Below are 16,611 nucleotides of genomic sequence, written 5' to 3' on the forward strand. Positions count from 1 at the left end.
CTACGAATTTCGGATTTAGGAGTATCCTTGTGGACGGTTCCCTCCCTTTTGCTGAAGGTCATTTAGGCGTTTTATTTGAGTCAGTCAATGGAACTTCCAGTCTTCCCAAATCTGGAGGCTGGGACGCCTCAGGCCAAGGAGTTGACATCTAGACTTCAGGAGAGCTTTGTTGCGATATCTGGAAGTCACTAATAGCTTTAGATTGTCTGATCACCTTTTTGTGCTATGGAGTGGTGCTAAAAAGGGTTAAAAGGCCTCAAAGACCACGATTGCGTGTTGGTTAAAGGAGGCGATCGAGTCCCGCTTACAGTTGTTGCGGTCATCCTATTCCGGAGGGTTAAGGGCTCATTCTACCTGTTCCCAGACGACTTCCTGGGCGAAATGTCAGTTGGTGTCGCCATAAGAGATTTGCAGGGCAGCTGCTTTGGAAGTCTTTGCATACCTTTGTCAGACACTACCGGTTGGACGTCCAAACCTCGGACATCGGTAATTTTGTTGAGTGTGTCTTTTGAGCGGGACTCTCACAGTTCCACCCCAGTTAGGGAGGCTTTGATACATCCCAGGAGTCTGGACTGATCTGGATACGTACAGGGAAAGAAAAATTGGTTCCTACCTGCTCATTTTCGTTCCTGTAGTACCACACATCAATCCAGAGTCCTGCCCAGGAAAGAAAAGAGCATTGTGGAGAGTCCGCTCGATCTGTTTTTTCCTTAATATTTGAAGTCTTTTGAAGAATAGGTTTCTTTTTAAATCTGTTTAGAAAGTTTCCTCTTTCCTCTGCTCGTTCTGGGTTACTTTTAGAGGTAATTTGCTAGAAGTTTTGGTTTTCAAATTCTGCTTGGGTACTGATTAATACTGAGGAGCTGCAGGTGGCACACCGGGTTAAGAAGCAGTGCCTGCAAAACTTTCTCTGTCTCCATCTGCTGGAAGGGAGACAAAACCCAGGAGTCTGGATTGATCTGTGCTACTACGGGAATGAAAACTAGCAAGTAGGAACCAATTTTCCTTGTTCTTTTTTCTTGCCACATAGAAACCTAAAATGCTGAAACTCTACTTATTTTATTTACATAGTGTGTACGAAATGGTTTACAGATAAAAACATTGAAAGCACAAATATGTTACTCATTAAAACCAACAGCATAAAATAAACCTATATGATGCTTTCCCAAAAAATGTTATTTCAGGAAGAGTAGTCCTTAAATGCTTCAGAAAAGAAATGGGTTTTTAATGCTTTCTTGAAAGCTTTTAATCAAGCTATTGAGTGAAACTGGTCTGGAAGAGCATTCCGGTTGGACGGTCCAGCTATCTAGAATGCTTTCTGACAGCTCAGAGGTGCACAAACCTCAGGATGGAACTTCAAAGAGGTTAAACCAAGGTATTGTTTTCTCATGGCAAAGCCTGTGCAGCAAGATTAAGAACTTGATTCGGATGTGCCACATTTTTCCTTGAGGTAAAATCTGTCAGTCTTGGAGCAGTCAGAAGTCTGAACACAGCGACGTTAAATGACTCGCTAAAGGTCAGCCAGCAAATAGTTGGTGTGGGGCTTTGTGCTTTATTCATTGGTTACACTGCTGTTCCCTGTCTGTGAAGACTGGTGACCAGATGTTTCTTTTTCTTTCCTTTTTAGAATTCAGAAGAAAAGGGAGAGCTCTCCTTCAGCAACTTTTCATTCAAAGGTTCCAGGATATGGTTTGCAGGTAGATACAGGCACTTCTGAAAGTTTAGGACTCTGAAAAGAGACTTACTTACCAAGATCCTTGTATAAATGAAGCCCTTGAATTACAGAATATGGTGACATTTATACTTAGTGTTAATTTCCTTTCCTTTAGTCCTAACAGACCAGTCCATACATGTGGGATGCATTCTTCGCCCAGTAGATAGAAACAGAGACAAAAATTCACTCTGTATAAAAGGTTTGTTGCTGCTTCAGCTCCTCAGTATGCTATGCTGAAGCTAGAAAGCAACCAGGGTCCATTGTTAGTTCCAGTTCATCAATTACCCTTACAACAAGAATCTATTACCATTGCCCACATCTTTCTTAGGTACTAGGCCTGGGACCCGAATACCCATTCCAAGTTTGCACTCTGGACAACCTTGCACTTGTCATTGGCTCTCCTGAGTGTAAAGTTCCCCTGGAACTACAGAGAGAGAAGAAAGGAAAAAGGATGTTAGGACACAAGAATAATTTTGTAATCAAACCACAAAGGTCAGGAACTGAGGATACCATTTTTTCCCCTCACACTGGGCTGAATTTGTTTGGCAACAGGCCCTTTTTTATGCTAAGTCTATCCATATGTCTACATATATTTATAGGCATGTATAATGGTGACTATATCTACCTATCTGTATATTGGTATATATGAATTTTCCTGTACGTACCCGGTTCAGTCCAGATAGTATGTTGAGCCTTCTGTCCAGCAGATGGAGACAGAAAAACTGAACGGGTATCCTATATCAGGACAGTGCTCACCATGCATCCCTTCAGTATTTCTCTGTCTCTAGCAGATGAAGGCGGTTGAACCTGCGGTTCCCTCTATTTAGCTGTTTTTTCTCTCTATTTATTTATTTATTTTATTTAAATTCTTTTAATATACCGATGCTCAAGACCAGGTCTTATCGTACCGGTTTACAATAAACTAGGGGGAACCAGTTAACAGTGAAAGCAATAAGTTACATTATAACAGGGAAAGTGGAACTAGGCTGTTAGAATTTGTTTTAACCTATCTTTTTTTCTAACTGGAGAGATAAGCAGGAGAGAGTGCTTACAAGGTAAGAATTATATACAAATTTACATAGTGTATATGATTAAGCAAGTTATATGAAAGAGCAGTTAGCCGAAAAACAGTTCTCTCTGTGGGAATCTTTCCCTTCCTACCTTCGGGTTTTCTCAGGATCAAGCAAGTATTAGTTACATAAATTGAAAAAAAAAATTATCTAAAGGAAACTTTTAGTTTTGTTACCAAGTGAGACAGATCCCTGTCTCGTAGCTCTTACAGGGTCCTAGGGGGGGATTTCCCCTTGAGTGTTCAGTGCTTAGCCTAGGATCCCTTATTCCCGGTGCCGTTTTGCCTGGCTTGGGGTGAAACTGGTGGTCAGTCATTCCCCCCTTTCTTGTCTGACCACTGAGATGATCCATGCCTCAGGTCCTTTAGCAGAGATGCCTGTGTTCCTCTGCTATTGTTTAAAAAAAAAAAGGGACAAGAAGCTACAAGGCACAGCTTACCCACGTTAGACCGAAGTTACAGGGGGAAGGAGCGTTGCGCAGTGATAATCTTCTGCTCCCGCTCGCTCACAGCCAGGCACAGCTGATTCGGCTGCTTCTCCACGGCGACTTTGTTCCTCCCCCCTCCGGTCTCATGCCGCGTTCAGCTGTATGTTTAGCCTGCGGGGAGCCTGCTTCGTGGCTCTCCCGCGATGGGCTGTGCTCCTGTGTGCTCGGTGGGGAGGGTCCCTCCGCGGTAGCGGCAAAATAGACGGTCCGTAGTCAGGCCATCAAACGTGCTCCCAGGCTGGCCTCCTCACAAAAAACCACGGGAACATCGGCCATTTTGTCCTCGGATCTCGTTCCAATTCGGGACTTGAAGGGGGGCAGGGAGCCTGTTTTTCATCAATCACCGCCGGATTTAAGCCCCGTGGACTCTCCGGGGTCGGTTTCTGCCCCCCCCCCCCCCCCCAATGGTCCCCCCTTGCCCGGAAAAGCTCATCACCATTTTTCCACGGAGTTTGTTCTTTTGTTACACAAGTCCTACCTGGCCAGTCTGGAAGAACAAAATGGTCCCTCCTCGGATCTCTCCCCCCCCCCCCCCCCCCCCCCGGCAAAGATCCCTCGGGCAGGGCCCTAAAGCCCCCATATTCACAGGGCTCCATTAGGGTCAGGACCGTGCCAGGCGTACCGGACCCCCCCCCCCAACCCTCCTCAACCCTCTCCTCTGCCAGATCCGGATCAGGATGCTGATTTGTTGCTTCCGAATCCGCCAGTCGAGGGAGACGACCCATGGGTTTTGCAGTTGTAACACTGGGAAGAGCTTGACCCGCTCATTCCTTTTGTTCTGGACGAACTGGGTATAGAGGTCCCTCCTGAAGAATCCACCAGTGCCCCTACTTCGCATAACGTGGACCGGTCCTGGCGGGACTTAGGGCTCCTCCATGTACTTTCCCATTCCATCCCATGCTTATACAGCTACTGCTCTGGGAGTGGGAGTCCCCCGAATCCAGGCTCCAGGTGGGTAGGGCGATGGACAAGCTCTATCCCCTGCCAGACCAATGTCTAGAGATGCTCAAGGTCCCTAAAGTTGATGCCTCAGTGTCCACAGTCACCAAGCGGACCATCATTCTGGTTGTGGGAGCAACCGAGTTAAAGAATCTTCAGGATCGTAAGTTGGAATTGCATCTTAAAAGGATCTTTGAAGTCCTGGCTTTAGGAGTCCGGGTGACAGTCTGTAGCAGTCTCATGCAGCGGGCAAGCCTCAGGTGGGTTCAACAATTACTCAGCACCTGGGTCCTCCTGTCTGCAGAGGCGGAACGGCTGGAAGCAGCGGTGGCGTATGGGGCTGATGCTGTTTATGATCTCCTTAGAGTGCAGGCCAGAGCTATGGTCTCTGCAGTGTCCGCCAGACGCCTCCTGTGGCTGCGGAATTGGGCGGCAGACTCCTCTTCTAAATCGCAGTTGGGCACTCTCCCTTTCAAGGGCAAGTTGCTTTTTGGTGAGGACCTGGAACAGCTTATCAAGTCTTTAGATGACAAGATTCATAAGCTGCCTGAGGACCGCCCTAAATAGTCCAAGTCCTTCTTTCTTTCCTTCGCACGCTCGTTTCAGGGGTCAGCGCAGGTACAACAAGCCACGGTGGGCTTTCCAAAGAATTACTTCCACAAGATCTCAATCTTGGTCTCATTTCTTTCGTGGACGACGTCCCTTCCGAGATGGTAACCACCAAGGATCCGCCACAAAGTCCTCCCAGTGAGATGCGGCCAGCCCATTCCTCCGTTCTCAACAGGTGGATGTCTGTCCCTATTTCTTGAGGAGTGGGTCAAAATTACTTCGGATCAGTGGGTCCTCGAAGTAATCGAAAGAGGCTATCCATGAGAATTTGCTTGGGATCTCCCGGACCACTACTTAATTTCTCCCTGCGGGAGCCGGAAGAATCAGCGTTGTGCCAGACTCTACGCAGGCTTCAAGAGCTCGGTGCCATAGTCCCAGTCCCCCTGGAGGAACAGGGATCTAGCCAGTATTCCATCTACTTCATTGTCTCCAAAAAAGAAGGCTCCTTTCGACCAATCCTGGATCTCAAGAGAGTCAGCAAGGCACTCAAAGTTCCCCATTTTCGAATGGAGACCCTGAGGGTGGTGATAGCGGCGGTTCTCTCATGCGAATTCCTTGCCTCTCTCGACTTGACGGAGGCCTACTTTCTCATCCTGATCTGCCAGGAACACCAGAAGTATGTTCATTTCAACATCCTGGGATGGCACTATCAGTTTCGGGCGCTCCCATTTGGTCTCACCACCGCTCCTCGCACATTCACCTAGGTTATGGTGGTAGTGGCGGCCTTCCTCCGGGTGAAAATCCTAGTCCACCCCTACCTGGATGACTGGCTCATTCGGGCAAAATCGGAGAAGCTCTGTGCGATAGCAGTCAACAGGGTCTTGTCGGTCCTCACCTCCCTTGGGTGGATGGTCAATTTCTTCAAGGGCAACCTCAAGCCCTCTCTGCTCCTGGAATTTCTAGGAGCACACTTCGACACCCGCGTGGCCAAAGTTTTGCTACCCGAGGCCCAGGCGCTCAAACTCATGGATCAAGTGCAAGATTTTTATGTATTTATTTATTTATTTATTTGAAAAGTTTTGTATACCGTAGTTTGAAATACATCACAACGGTTACATAATATAAAAAAAACACAGGGTATACATTGGAGTTTTACAACACACATTCAACAGGAAAACAATTACCTTAATAATAATACAAAAACATGAAAAATAGCAGCAGTCCTTAGCTCTAGATGTTGTTAGCCTTTCTCAAGGTTGTCTAAGTATGCTTGTTCAAACAGCCAGGTCTTTAAGGCTACCTCCAGGTCCTGGGCTCTATGGCTTCAATTATAGATTTGGTTCCTTGGGCTTTTGCACATATGCGTCCTTTACAGAAAGCTTTGCTGTCCCGCTGGAAGCCGGTCTCTGAGGAGTTTCGGACACCTCTACTGCTCTCCGACTCTACCATCGCCAGCATGCAGTGGTGGCTCTCTCTCGCTCACCTGATGAAGGGGATGCCTCCGAAGACACCCCAGTGGATTATATTTACGACGGATGCCAGCCTCTCTGGCTGGGGAGCGGTGTGTCAGAATCAGTCTACCCAGGGACACAGTCCAATCCCATTGGCATATCAATCATCTGGAGGCCTGAGCGGTCAGTCTGGTACTCAAGACTTTCCTACCCTTGGTCCGTCGCAAAGCGGTGCGAGTCCTCTCCGACAATGCCACCAGGAGTTGTCTGGTGGCCCTGGAAGCCAGCAAACTGCTCTCATGGGCAGAGTGCCTTCTGGATCGACTGGCTGCCTCCCACATTGCGGGGAAGGAGAATGTTCAAGCCGACTTCCTCAGTCAACATCTAGACCCCGGAGAGTGGGAGTTGTCCAAAGAGGCGATGGATCTTGTTTTGCGCAAGTGGGGAGCTCCCCACTTAGACCTGATGGCCACCCTGAGGGGAATGCAAAGGCTCCCAGATTCTTCAGTCACAGAAGGGAGCACTGCTCGGAAGGCGTAGATGCCCTAGTCCTACCCTGGCCTCGTGATGTCCTCCTCTATGTGTTCTGCCCTGGCCTCTGGTGGGGAAAGGTACTCAGAAGGATAGAACTTCACATGGGGCTGGTCATTCTCGTGGTGCCAGAGTGGCCCTGGAGACCATGGTTCATGGATCTGGTGAATCTCGCTACGGACGGTCCCCTTCGCCTCAGTCACCTCTCAAGCCTGCTGCGACAAGGTCCCATATTTTTCGATCAGGTGGATCACTTTTGTCTAGTGGCCTGGCTTTTGAGCAGTGGCGACTGAGGAAGAAGGGTTATAAGGAGGAAGTTATATCCACTCTGTTGCGGGACAGTAAGATTTCTACCTCTCTCGCTTACGTTTGGGTGTGGAGAGTGTTTGTTTGAGAATATGTATGCCGAGTGCGGAGTACCGGCACGCAAGGCTCCGGTGTCCCAGGTCCTCTCCTTCCTACAGAATGGCCTCTCCAAAGGTTTGTCTTTCAATTCCTTATGGGTACAGGTTTCGGCTCTCGGTTCCATCTTAGGGCAGATCGATGGTTACGCGGTGGCAGCCCATCCGGATGTCATTCGATTCCTCAAGGGTGCCAAGCATTTGAACCCGCCTGTCCGGGCTACTTGTCTGTCGTGGAGCCTTAATTTGGTCCTTCGCGTTCTTGGTGAGGCGCCTTTCGAACCTCTCCAGCGGGCCACACTTAAGGACCTGACTCTTAAGATTGTATTTCTGGTCTCTATTTGCTCGACCAGGAGAGTGTCCAAGCTCCAAGCCTTGTCTTGTAGGGAGCCCTTCCTTCGCTTTTCTGATTCAGGTAAGAACATAAGATGTTTCCCTTAAAACAGTCCCATCCTTTTTACCAAAGGTTGTGTCCGCCTTTCACATAAATCAGTCAGTGGAGCTTCCTGCTTTTTCTCCAGAGGACATTTCGAGCATGCCTGGCGGGGACCTACGGCGACTTGATGTAAAGAGAGTCCTACTGCAATATTTACAGGTTGCAAACGACTTTCGAGTATCTGATCATCTCTTTGTCTTATGGAGCTGGCCAAGTAAGGGGAACAAGGCTTCTAAAGCTACTATTGCTCGATGGCTAAAGGAGATGATTGCATCAGCGTATATCTGTCGGGGCCGGATGGTTCCGGAGGGCTTAAAGGCCCACTCTTTGCGTTCACAGGTTACCTCTTGGGCAGAGAGCCAGTTGGTCTCTCTGCAAGAAATATGCAGAGCAGCTACTTGGAAATCTCTGCATACCTTTGCTCGGCATTATCGTCTTGATGTCCAGGTGCCAGTGTTTGGCTCCTTCGGCAGACAAGTGCTTCGAGCGGGACTATCTCGGTCCCACCCTACTGAGGGAAGCTTTGGTACATCCCAGCAGTCTAGACTGGTCCGGGTACGTACAGGGAAAGGAAAATTGGTTCTTATCTGCTAATTTTCGTTCCTGTAGTACCACGGATCAGTCCCGACTCCCGCCCTGGCTGCATTTATCTTTGATACGTCCGCTCAAAGTTTTCTTCATTCACAGTGTTTGGGTATATTTACTTCATATCAGAGCTATCAGGCACTGGAAGTATCTACCAGATAGATTATATATGTAAGAGCGGTTCTTAACAGTGTTTTGCATTTTAAATGACAAGTGGGTCTTACACGTTTTTCTACTTGCTTGATCTTACTCTGGTTAACTTTACATTTCTCTGCTTTGATAACGTTTATACTGAAGGGACGCAGGGTGAGCACTGTCCTGATATAGGATATCCTTTCAGTTTTTCTCTGTCTCCATCTGCTGGACAAGGAGGCTCAACCCACTGTCTGGACTGATCCGTGGTACTACAGGAATGAAAATTAGAAGGTAAGAACCAATTTTCCTATCTATAAGTCTACTTGGTCCTCTCTTTTTTTTTTTTTTTGCCCCTTTTTTTGACCACTGTTTTCCTCTTGGGGTGGGTCCTGGACTGGTCTGTTAGGACTAAAGGAAAGGAAATTAATAAGTAAGTATAAATTCACCTTCCTTTATTCTACAGACCAGTCCATACATGTGGGATGTACCAGAGCAATTGCTATTCCGGATGGGAATGAGTTAGACCTGCTTCCAGGATTCTCATATTAGATGCTGTCTTTTTTTTTTTTTTTAACCGGATTGACACCTGGTATTCTGGGGACGTATACTGAGATGCCCTTGTAACTGCCCTACAGATTTCTCATAGGGTCACTGGTCTTCCCTGTGTATAAAACACTGTCTGAGCTTTCTCCCAGTGTCCTTTTAAACTCATAAACCTTAATCTTGCCTTTAATACACAAACTTACTCCTTTGCACCCTTTCTGCCTTACATAAGAACACAAGATATGCCACACTGGGTCAGACCAAGGGTCCATCAAGCCCAGTATCCTGTTTTCAACAGTGGTCAATCCAAGTCACAAGTACCTGGCAAGTACCCAAACATTAGATAGATCACAAGCTACTATTGCTTATTAATTACCCTCATAGCAGTTTATGGATTTATCCTCTAGGGATTTATCCAAATCTTTTTTAAACCCAGTTACATTAACTGATGTAACCACATCCTCTGGCAATGAATTCCAGAGCTTAACTATGTGCTGAGTGAAAACGAATTTTCTTTGATTTGTTTTAAATGAGCTACTTGCTAACTTCATGGAGTGCCTTTGAGGCCATTTCCCTCTTGCAGGCCTCTGCAGCCAAACACAATCAACTGTTTGAGTTCTGAATTCATTTCTGAATTTCCAGATAGACATAAGGTTCCTGTTGAGATGTCTAGGGATCTGAGCTCCTGCTTCTTACCTTAATCTTTAGCATTCATAAGCCCTACAGAAAAATCTTGAAAGATGTGAGCCATTACTTTCAAGAAAACAGGGTGGCCTATTGGGCACTATGATTCTTTTTTTTTTTTTTTTTTTTTTTTTTAAATAAAGGATTGCCGAAGGGACATCCAGGTGATGGATTTTCCCAACAAGTTTCTGAAATGCTCCTCTATAATGCTTAAAAGGAAGTGATGGTAGATCTCTTCCTAAATAAGCTCCTTACCAAGTTTGGGAGACCTCCCTCAGGGGAAGAATTGTGATGTTGCCTCTTCAGAAAAATCGTAGAGCAGGGTGAGCTCTGTTTCCTAACAACAACTTGCATTGTATAGGAAATATTTTCCTTGTATTGCTTTTAAGAGCTCACACATTCACTCATCCAGCTTATCACTGGACCTCTGAGAAAGAAATGTAGTTGAAAAGCTCAACTGAGCTTAATCAAATCTCACACTCACCATATGGGGCCTAAACCCATGTTGACCTTGCCCTTTTGTGGGCATTGTACTACCTGGGTGTAAGGAGCTGATAGTGCCTGGACTCTTCCCTGAAATAACATACCTCTAACGGTGACCTCTTAGAGGGCCCTCAAAATGCTACATAGCTGCCACATTTCCAGCATCTCTAATCCATGTTGTCATCTATCCTCTCTTTGTAGCTTAATCCTTAACAGACCAAGGTTGGCAAGAACCATTTGCCTAAGGTGAGGGAGAACCCCTGCTTTGTGCTGCTGCTGCTTAGTCCTGTAGGAGAACTTCATTTTAGACCGGATTTTAACTGACTTATCAGGGTGCCTGAACACTACTGATTCTCTAACTTTACTCAAATGACTCTAGGTCTGGCCCTAGTTCCTGATTGCTTTATTGCCTAATTTGTAGCCAAAAACTTTGGCATTCTAGCAGGGTTCCTATCTAGCTTCAGCTGGTTCTGATCACTCAACCTACAAGGTTTATGTTAACATAATCTCCCTGAGGGACAGTTAAGCTCTGCTTCATCTTAGCAGCGAGTATGAGGACCCCATTCAAAAAAACTGGGAATACAAAAACAATATATATTAGACGCTATCTAAAAACAGCAAAAGAACATAAGAAATTGCCATGCTGGGTCAGACCAAGGGTCCATCAAGCCCAGCATCCTGTTTCCAACAGTGGTCAATCCAAGTCACAAGAACCTGGCAAGTACCCAAACACCAAGAAGATCCCATGCTACTGATGCAATTAATAGCAGTGGCTATTCCCTAAGTAAACTTGATTAATAGCAGTTAATGGACTTCTCCTCCAAGAACTTATCCAAACCTTTTTTGAACCCAGCTACACTAACTGCACTAACCACATCCTCTGGCAACAAATTCCAGAGCTTTATTGTGCGTTGAGTGAAAAAAAAATGTTTCTCTGATTAGTCTTAAATGTGCTACTTGCTAACTTCATGGATGCCCCCTAGTCCTTCTATTATTCAAAAGTGTAAATAACCGAGTCACATCTATTCATTCAAGACCTCTCATCTTAAAGACCTCTATCATATCCCCCCTCAGCCGTCTCTTCTCCAAGCTGAACAGCCCTATGTCTACATAGGGCTACCTATTTCCTAGCGTGTAGCCAGATGGACTCAGGACCAATAGGTTTATGCTCCCCTGCCAGCAGATGGAGATGGTCAGGTTTCAATGCTGATGTTACCCTAGATACATCCCTGCAATGACCTCAGTCCTTCAGTATTTCTCCATCTCCAGCAGATGTTGACATGTTTTCCCTATGGGGATCGCTGTACCTTTTGGAAGAAGAAATTCTACTTCTAAATTGGAGAAAAGATTGAGCCCCGCTCTCCTGCAGTGATACCTAAAGGTCCCTCCCCCAGTTGTTAATTCCTGAGCTGATTTCCAAGATCCCTCAGAGGTGTGCCTTGGTCCAGTAGCCAGTTCCCGGTGTGGACTTTGTTGCTCAAGCAGCTGAAAGGCAGCAGGTGTAAGAAGCTGACCGTAGCGGTGTCAGCCAAAGCTCTCTTCTCCCTGCAGCTGGAGACAGTCTCTGTACTCAGCCGCAAAGCGCTGAGCCCAGGTACATTTAAAAAAAAAAAAAAAGAGATTTACCAATCCAGAGACGATTGGAGGGATCTCCAGTAGGTTTCCTCCATGCTCAGCGTGCCTTACCGATGTCGTTCCCTCTCCCATGTGGGTAAGGGGAATTGGGCCTCCAAGCGGGTTGAGCAGCCCTCAGTGGGCTAGGCCCTGCTTTAGGCACACTGCACAATTGGCCTTATCGGAACCGTCTTGCATGCGTTTCTGTGAATGTGGTACAGCGCTACGAAGGACATCGTTACGCACAGTGCGCGTACCGTAAGCACATACAGGAAAAGCTGAGCGCACGGACCGATCATGCACCTCGCTGCGCCCTGTCTAGGCGCTCTAAATTTGTGCATATATAATTTTTTAAGCGTGAGCTGATTGGAACGCACATTCCCTGTACGTACCTGGATCAGTCCAGACAGTGGGTTATGTCCCCAATCCAGCAGATGGAGTCAGCACAAGCTTTGAGGGGGCGTATCCATATATACTACTACCCCCTCTGCAGGAGTTCAGTATCTTCTGACTCCAGCAGATGCGAGTAGGGGAATCAGGCTTCCCCTCCTTTTCCTTTTTCTTCACTTTCTTGCTTGATTATGGCTGCTTGTTGGCTTTTTCTGTGGATCAAGTTTGTATTAAGTTTAAAAAAAAAAAAAAAAAAAAGTAAGGCAGAGTTCTTTCAACTTCTGGGGAGTGACTTATCTTCCTTGTCTCTTCTCTGCGGCCTTGCTGTTTATTTCTCGTTGCAGCCAGGGGTAAGTTTGTTTTTCCTTTGTAGTTTTTTCCTTCACAGCTCAGCCCCCGGTGCCCGCGAAAACCGGTGGAGCCGGCCTCTTCGCTCTTTACTCCCTCACCCGCGGCCATTTTACAGCTCCTCATGGGCTGCTGAGCCATTTAGGGAAAGATGTCTGGGGCGGGTCGTGTGGCCGGGAAGGCCCTCCCGCGGCACCCTCCTCTATTTTCGGACAGCGGGCAGTGCGGGCTGACCGGGGCCCCCCCGCAGCGGCGCTTTTGTGCGCGTGGCCCCCCCCCCCCCCCCGTGGCTTTTTCTTTTCTCCTACAGCGATCCCAATGCCACGGCCGTCCCGCTGTGCGGCCTGCGGAGACCCGGAGTCCCGGATTTCCCGGGAGGGCATCTGTGCACGATGCCTTCCCCGGGGGGAAGGTACCTCACAGTCCCTGACTGATTTCTCTTTTTTGCCCGGGCGGTGCGGGCCGGCCACTCCGCCATTTTTGGCGGGAACGGCGGCCATTTTACATTCTGAGCGCCCTGAGGCGCAGGCCACGAGGGGGAACGGATCCCTGGAGGCCACGAGGGAGAACGGATCCCTGGAGGACTCTACCAGCGGGGGTGTTCCCCCGATTTTGGTGCAGGAACCAAGCACCCAGAGCCAGGGAGCAGGAACCACGCCGCCCCCCGAAGCGCACCCGAGCAGGCCGGGGTTCTCTCCGGAGTTTATCCTGCTCATGCATACCGCTTATCTGCAGGGGCTGGAAGCACCTGTGGGACCCCCCCCCGACCCTCCGGGAGTGGGGGCCCTCCCGCCTTCCTACCCGGGTCCGATCCGCGGCAGTGGGGGCGGTGCCAGACCCAGCGGGACATGGACTTGACCTCCCGGACGGGGGACAAGGGGACGGCACGCAGGAGGGGGATGATCCGCGTACCCTACGCCTCTTCCAGAGGGAAGAGCTGGACGACCTCATCCCGCAGATCATCCAAGAATTAGATTTGGACCCGCCACCAGACCCGCCTGCCCCAGTAGCTCCCGCTGTCGTCACTTCTTCAAGGAAGGGAGATCCTGTCCTGGCGGCACTCCGGCCGAGGGCGTGGGCTTTTCCCATTCATGACTCGTTTTTACAACTTCTCACCAGGGAATGGGACACCCCGGAGGCCTCCCTGAAGAGCAGCCGGGCTATGGAAAAGCTGTACCCGCTCCCCGAAGATTTCTGGACCTCATCAAGGTCCCAAAGGTGGACTCCGCAGTGTCGGCGGTCACGAAGAGGACGACTATCCCAGTGACGGGAGGTGCGGCGTTGCGGGACACACAGGATCGTAAGTTGGAAGTTTTCCTTAAGCGGGTTTTCGAGGTCTCACTCCTCACGTCTCAGAACCTGCCGTCCGATGAGGCTGCCCAGGCAGATCGGCTAGAAGCCGCAGTGGCGTATGGGGCGGACGCCTTGTACGACCTTTTTCGGGTCCTCGCAAGATCCATGGTTTCGGTAGTGGCAGCACGACGACTACTGTGGCTACGCAATTGGGCGGCTGATATGTCCTCTAAGTCTAGTCTGGGCTCTCTTCCCTTCAGGGGCAAGTTCCTCTTCGGGGAGGATTTGGACCAGATCATCAAGTCCCTGGGGGAGAACGCTGTTCATCGGCTGCCGGAGGATAGGTTTCGACCATCCAGAGCATTTTCTTCTTCTCGGACCAGAGCCAGAGCGCAACGGCGCTACAGGGGATACAGACAGGCGGGCTCCCAGTCATCCGCCCCCAGGTCTCAGCCCTGGTCGCGCTCCTTTCGCAGGCGTCGGCCCGCACGCACTACTCCCGGAACCGGGAAGCCCTATACCAAGTCTTCACAATGATGCCAGTCTCGCCCACTCCCCTGTCCCCAGGATTGGGGACCGACTAACGTATTTCTACGCGGAGTGGGCACGGATCACCTCGGACCAGTGGGTCCTGGATACCATAAAACACGGCTACGCATTGGAATTTGTCCGCCCCCCGCAGGGAAGGTTCATCTTTTCCCCCTGTGGCTCGGACCTCAAGAGAGGAGCGGTGCAGCTGACTCTGGACAGACTCCGGGAGATAGGCGCTATTGCGCCCGTGCCCTTCGGAGAGGTGGGCTCGGGCCACTATTCCATCTATTTCGTCGTACCAAAGAAGGACGGTTCCTTCCAGCCTATCCTAGACCTCAAGGAAGTCAACAAATCCCTTCGAGTCGTTCGGTTCCGCATGGAAACGCTCCGGTCAGTGATTGCGGCGGTGCATCGGGGGGAGTTCCTCTCCTCCCTGGACTTAACGGAGGCCTACCTGCACATTCCCATCCGCCCGGACCACCACCGTTTCCTTCGTTTCAAAATTCTGGACCAGCATTTTCAGTTCACGGCTCTCCCGTTCGGATTGGCGACGGTGCCGCGCACCTTCACCAAGATCATGGTAGTCGTGGCGGCAGCTCTCCGGAAGGAGGGCATCCTGGTTCATCCTTATCTGGACGATTGGCTCCTCCGGGCGAAGTCATTCGATCATGGACGCTCAGCGGTGACTCGAGTAGTACGGTTTCTACATTCCCTGGGATGGGTAGTGACCTTCTCCAAGAGCTCCCTCATGCCCTCGCAATGCTTGGGTTTTTTTTGGGGGCGACCTTCGACACCCTACTGGGCAAAGTTTTTCTGCGCCAGGACAAAGCTCAATCCTTGCGGGATCACACACGACGGTTCTCTGCGTTACCAGAGCCCACCTCCTGGGACTACCTGCAACTCCTGGGAGTGATGGGGTCCACCATCGACCTTGTACCTTGGGCTTTCGCGCACATCAGGACCTTACAGTGGGCGCTCCTCTCCCGTTGGAAACCAGTATCGCAGGACTACCAGATGATTCTCCCGCTCCCGCAGAATGCCAGGGACAGTCTGGGCTGGTGGTTGGATCCGCCGAACCTGGCCCGTGGCGTGTCCCTCGATCTGCCAAATTGGGTGGTGGTGACCACCGATGCCAGTCTAGCAGGCTGGGGTGCAGTCTGCGATCGAAGCGCCACGCAGGGGACGTGGTCCACGGTGGAGGCGAAGTGGTCAATCAACCGTCTGGAAACCAGAGCGGTCCGGCTAGCTCTGCGACATTTCCTCCCGCTTCTTCAGAACCGGGAAGTCAGAATCCTATCGGACAACGCTACCACTGTGGCCTACATCAACCGACAAGGAGGCACGCGCAGCCCGCAGGTCGCGCTCGAGGCGGCGCTGCTGATGCAATGGGCGGAGCGTCATCTCGTCCGGCTAGCGGCCCTCGCACATCGCCGGTGTGGACAACGTCCAGGCGGACTTCCTCAGTCGTCAACTGCTGGACCCCGGAGAGTGGTCTCTCTCCGACAAAGCGATGCAACTTCTCGTCCATCGGTGGGGGGCCCCCCCACTTGGATCTGATGGTGTCCGCTCTCAACGCCAAGGCTCCACGCTTCTTCAGTCGCCAGAGAGAGCGCGGCGCGGAGGGAGTGGATGCCCTGGTCCTCCCGTGGCCGCCACATCTTCTGCTCTACGCTTTTCCACCATGGCCCCTGGTGGGCAGGATGCTCCGCAGAATAGAAAGCCATCAGGGGACCGTGGTTTTCGTCGCCCCAGAATGGCCCAGGTGACCCTGGTTTGCGAACCTGCTACAGCTGGTGATCGGGCCAATCAGGCTGGGGCACCTCCCCCAGCTCCTACATCAGGGCCCGGTATTTTTCGAGCAGGCAGAACTCTTCTGTCTTGCGGCCGCCTCCGGCGTCGGGGCTACCCGGAGGCGGTAGTATCCATGCTATTGCGGGCACGAAAGACATCGACGTCGGCGGCCTATGTTCGAGTCTGGAAGGTGTTCGAGCTGTGGTGTACCAGCCAGGCCACGAGACCCGCTAAGGCTTCTGTACCTCAGATCCTTCAGTTTCTACAGGCGGGGGTGGAAAAAGGGCTCGCCTATAATTCACTACGGGTTCAGGTGGCCGCCCTTGGTTCGCTGTTGAGCGATGGGGGCTCTCTTCTACAGTATCCTGACATTGCTCGTTTTCTCAAGGGTGTCAAGCATATGCGTCCTCCGTTACGGGACCCTTGTCCCTCCTGGAGTCTTAACCTTGTGCTTCGCTCCCTGTCGGGACCACCGTTCGAGCCGCTGCGCAGTGCAACGATAAAGGATCTCACTCTCAAGACTGTATTTCTTGTGGCCATCTGTTCCACTCGACGCATCTCGGAGCTGCAGGCTCTGTCGTGTAGAGAGCCCTATCTCCGTTTCTCCGACTCTGGAGTTTCGCTTCGCACAGTTCC

At 50.2% G+C, this 16,611-nt stretch overlaps 1 protein-coding gene across 1 annotated transcript in view; it reads left to right on the top strand.

The window, feature by feature from the left end:
• The window catches only part of CWC25 (CWC25 spliceosome associated protein homolog), a 73,910-nt gene that overhangs the window by 31,891 nt on the left and 25,408 nt on the right, over positions 1–16,611 (top strand). The window contains exon 6 of the mRNA XM_029572906.1: positions 1,628–1,697. Coding sequence (XP_029428766.1) covers positions 1,628–1,697 — 70 coding nt within the window. The remainder of the gene's footprint in view (positions 1–1,627; positions 1,698–16,611) is intronic.

The sequence above is a fragment of the Rhinatrema bivittatum genome, chromosome 12, assembly GCF_901001135.1.
Source record: "Rhinatrema bivittatum chromosome 12, aRhiBiv1.1, whole genome shotgun sequence".
In the NCBI taxonomy this organism is placed as follows: domain Eukaryota; kingdom Metazoa; phylum Chordata; class Amphibia; order Gymnophiona; family Rhinatrematidae; genus Rhinatrema; species Rhinatrema bivittatum.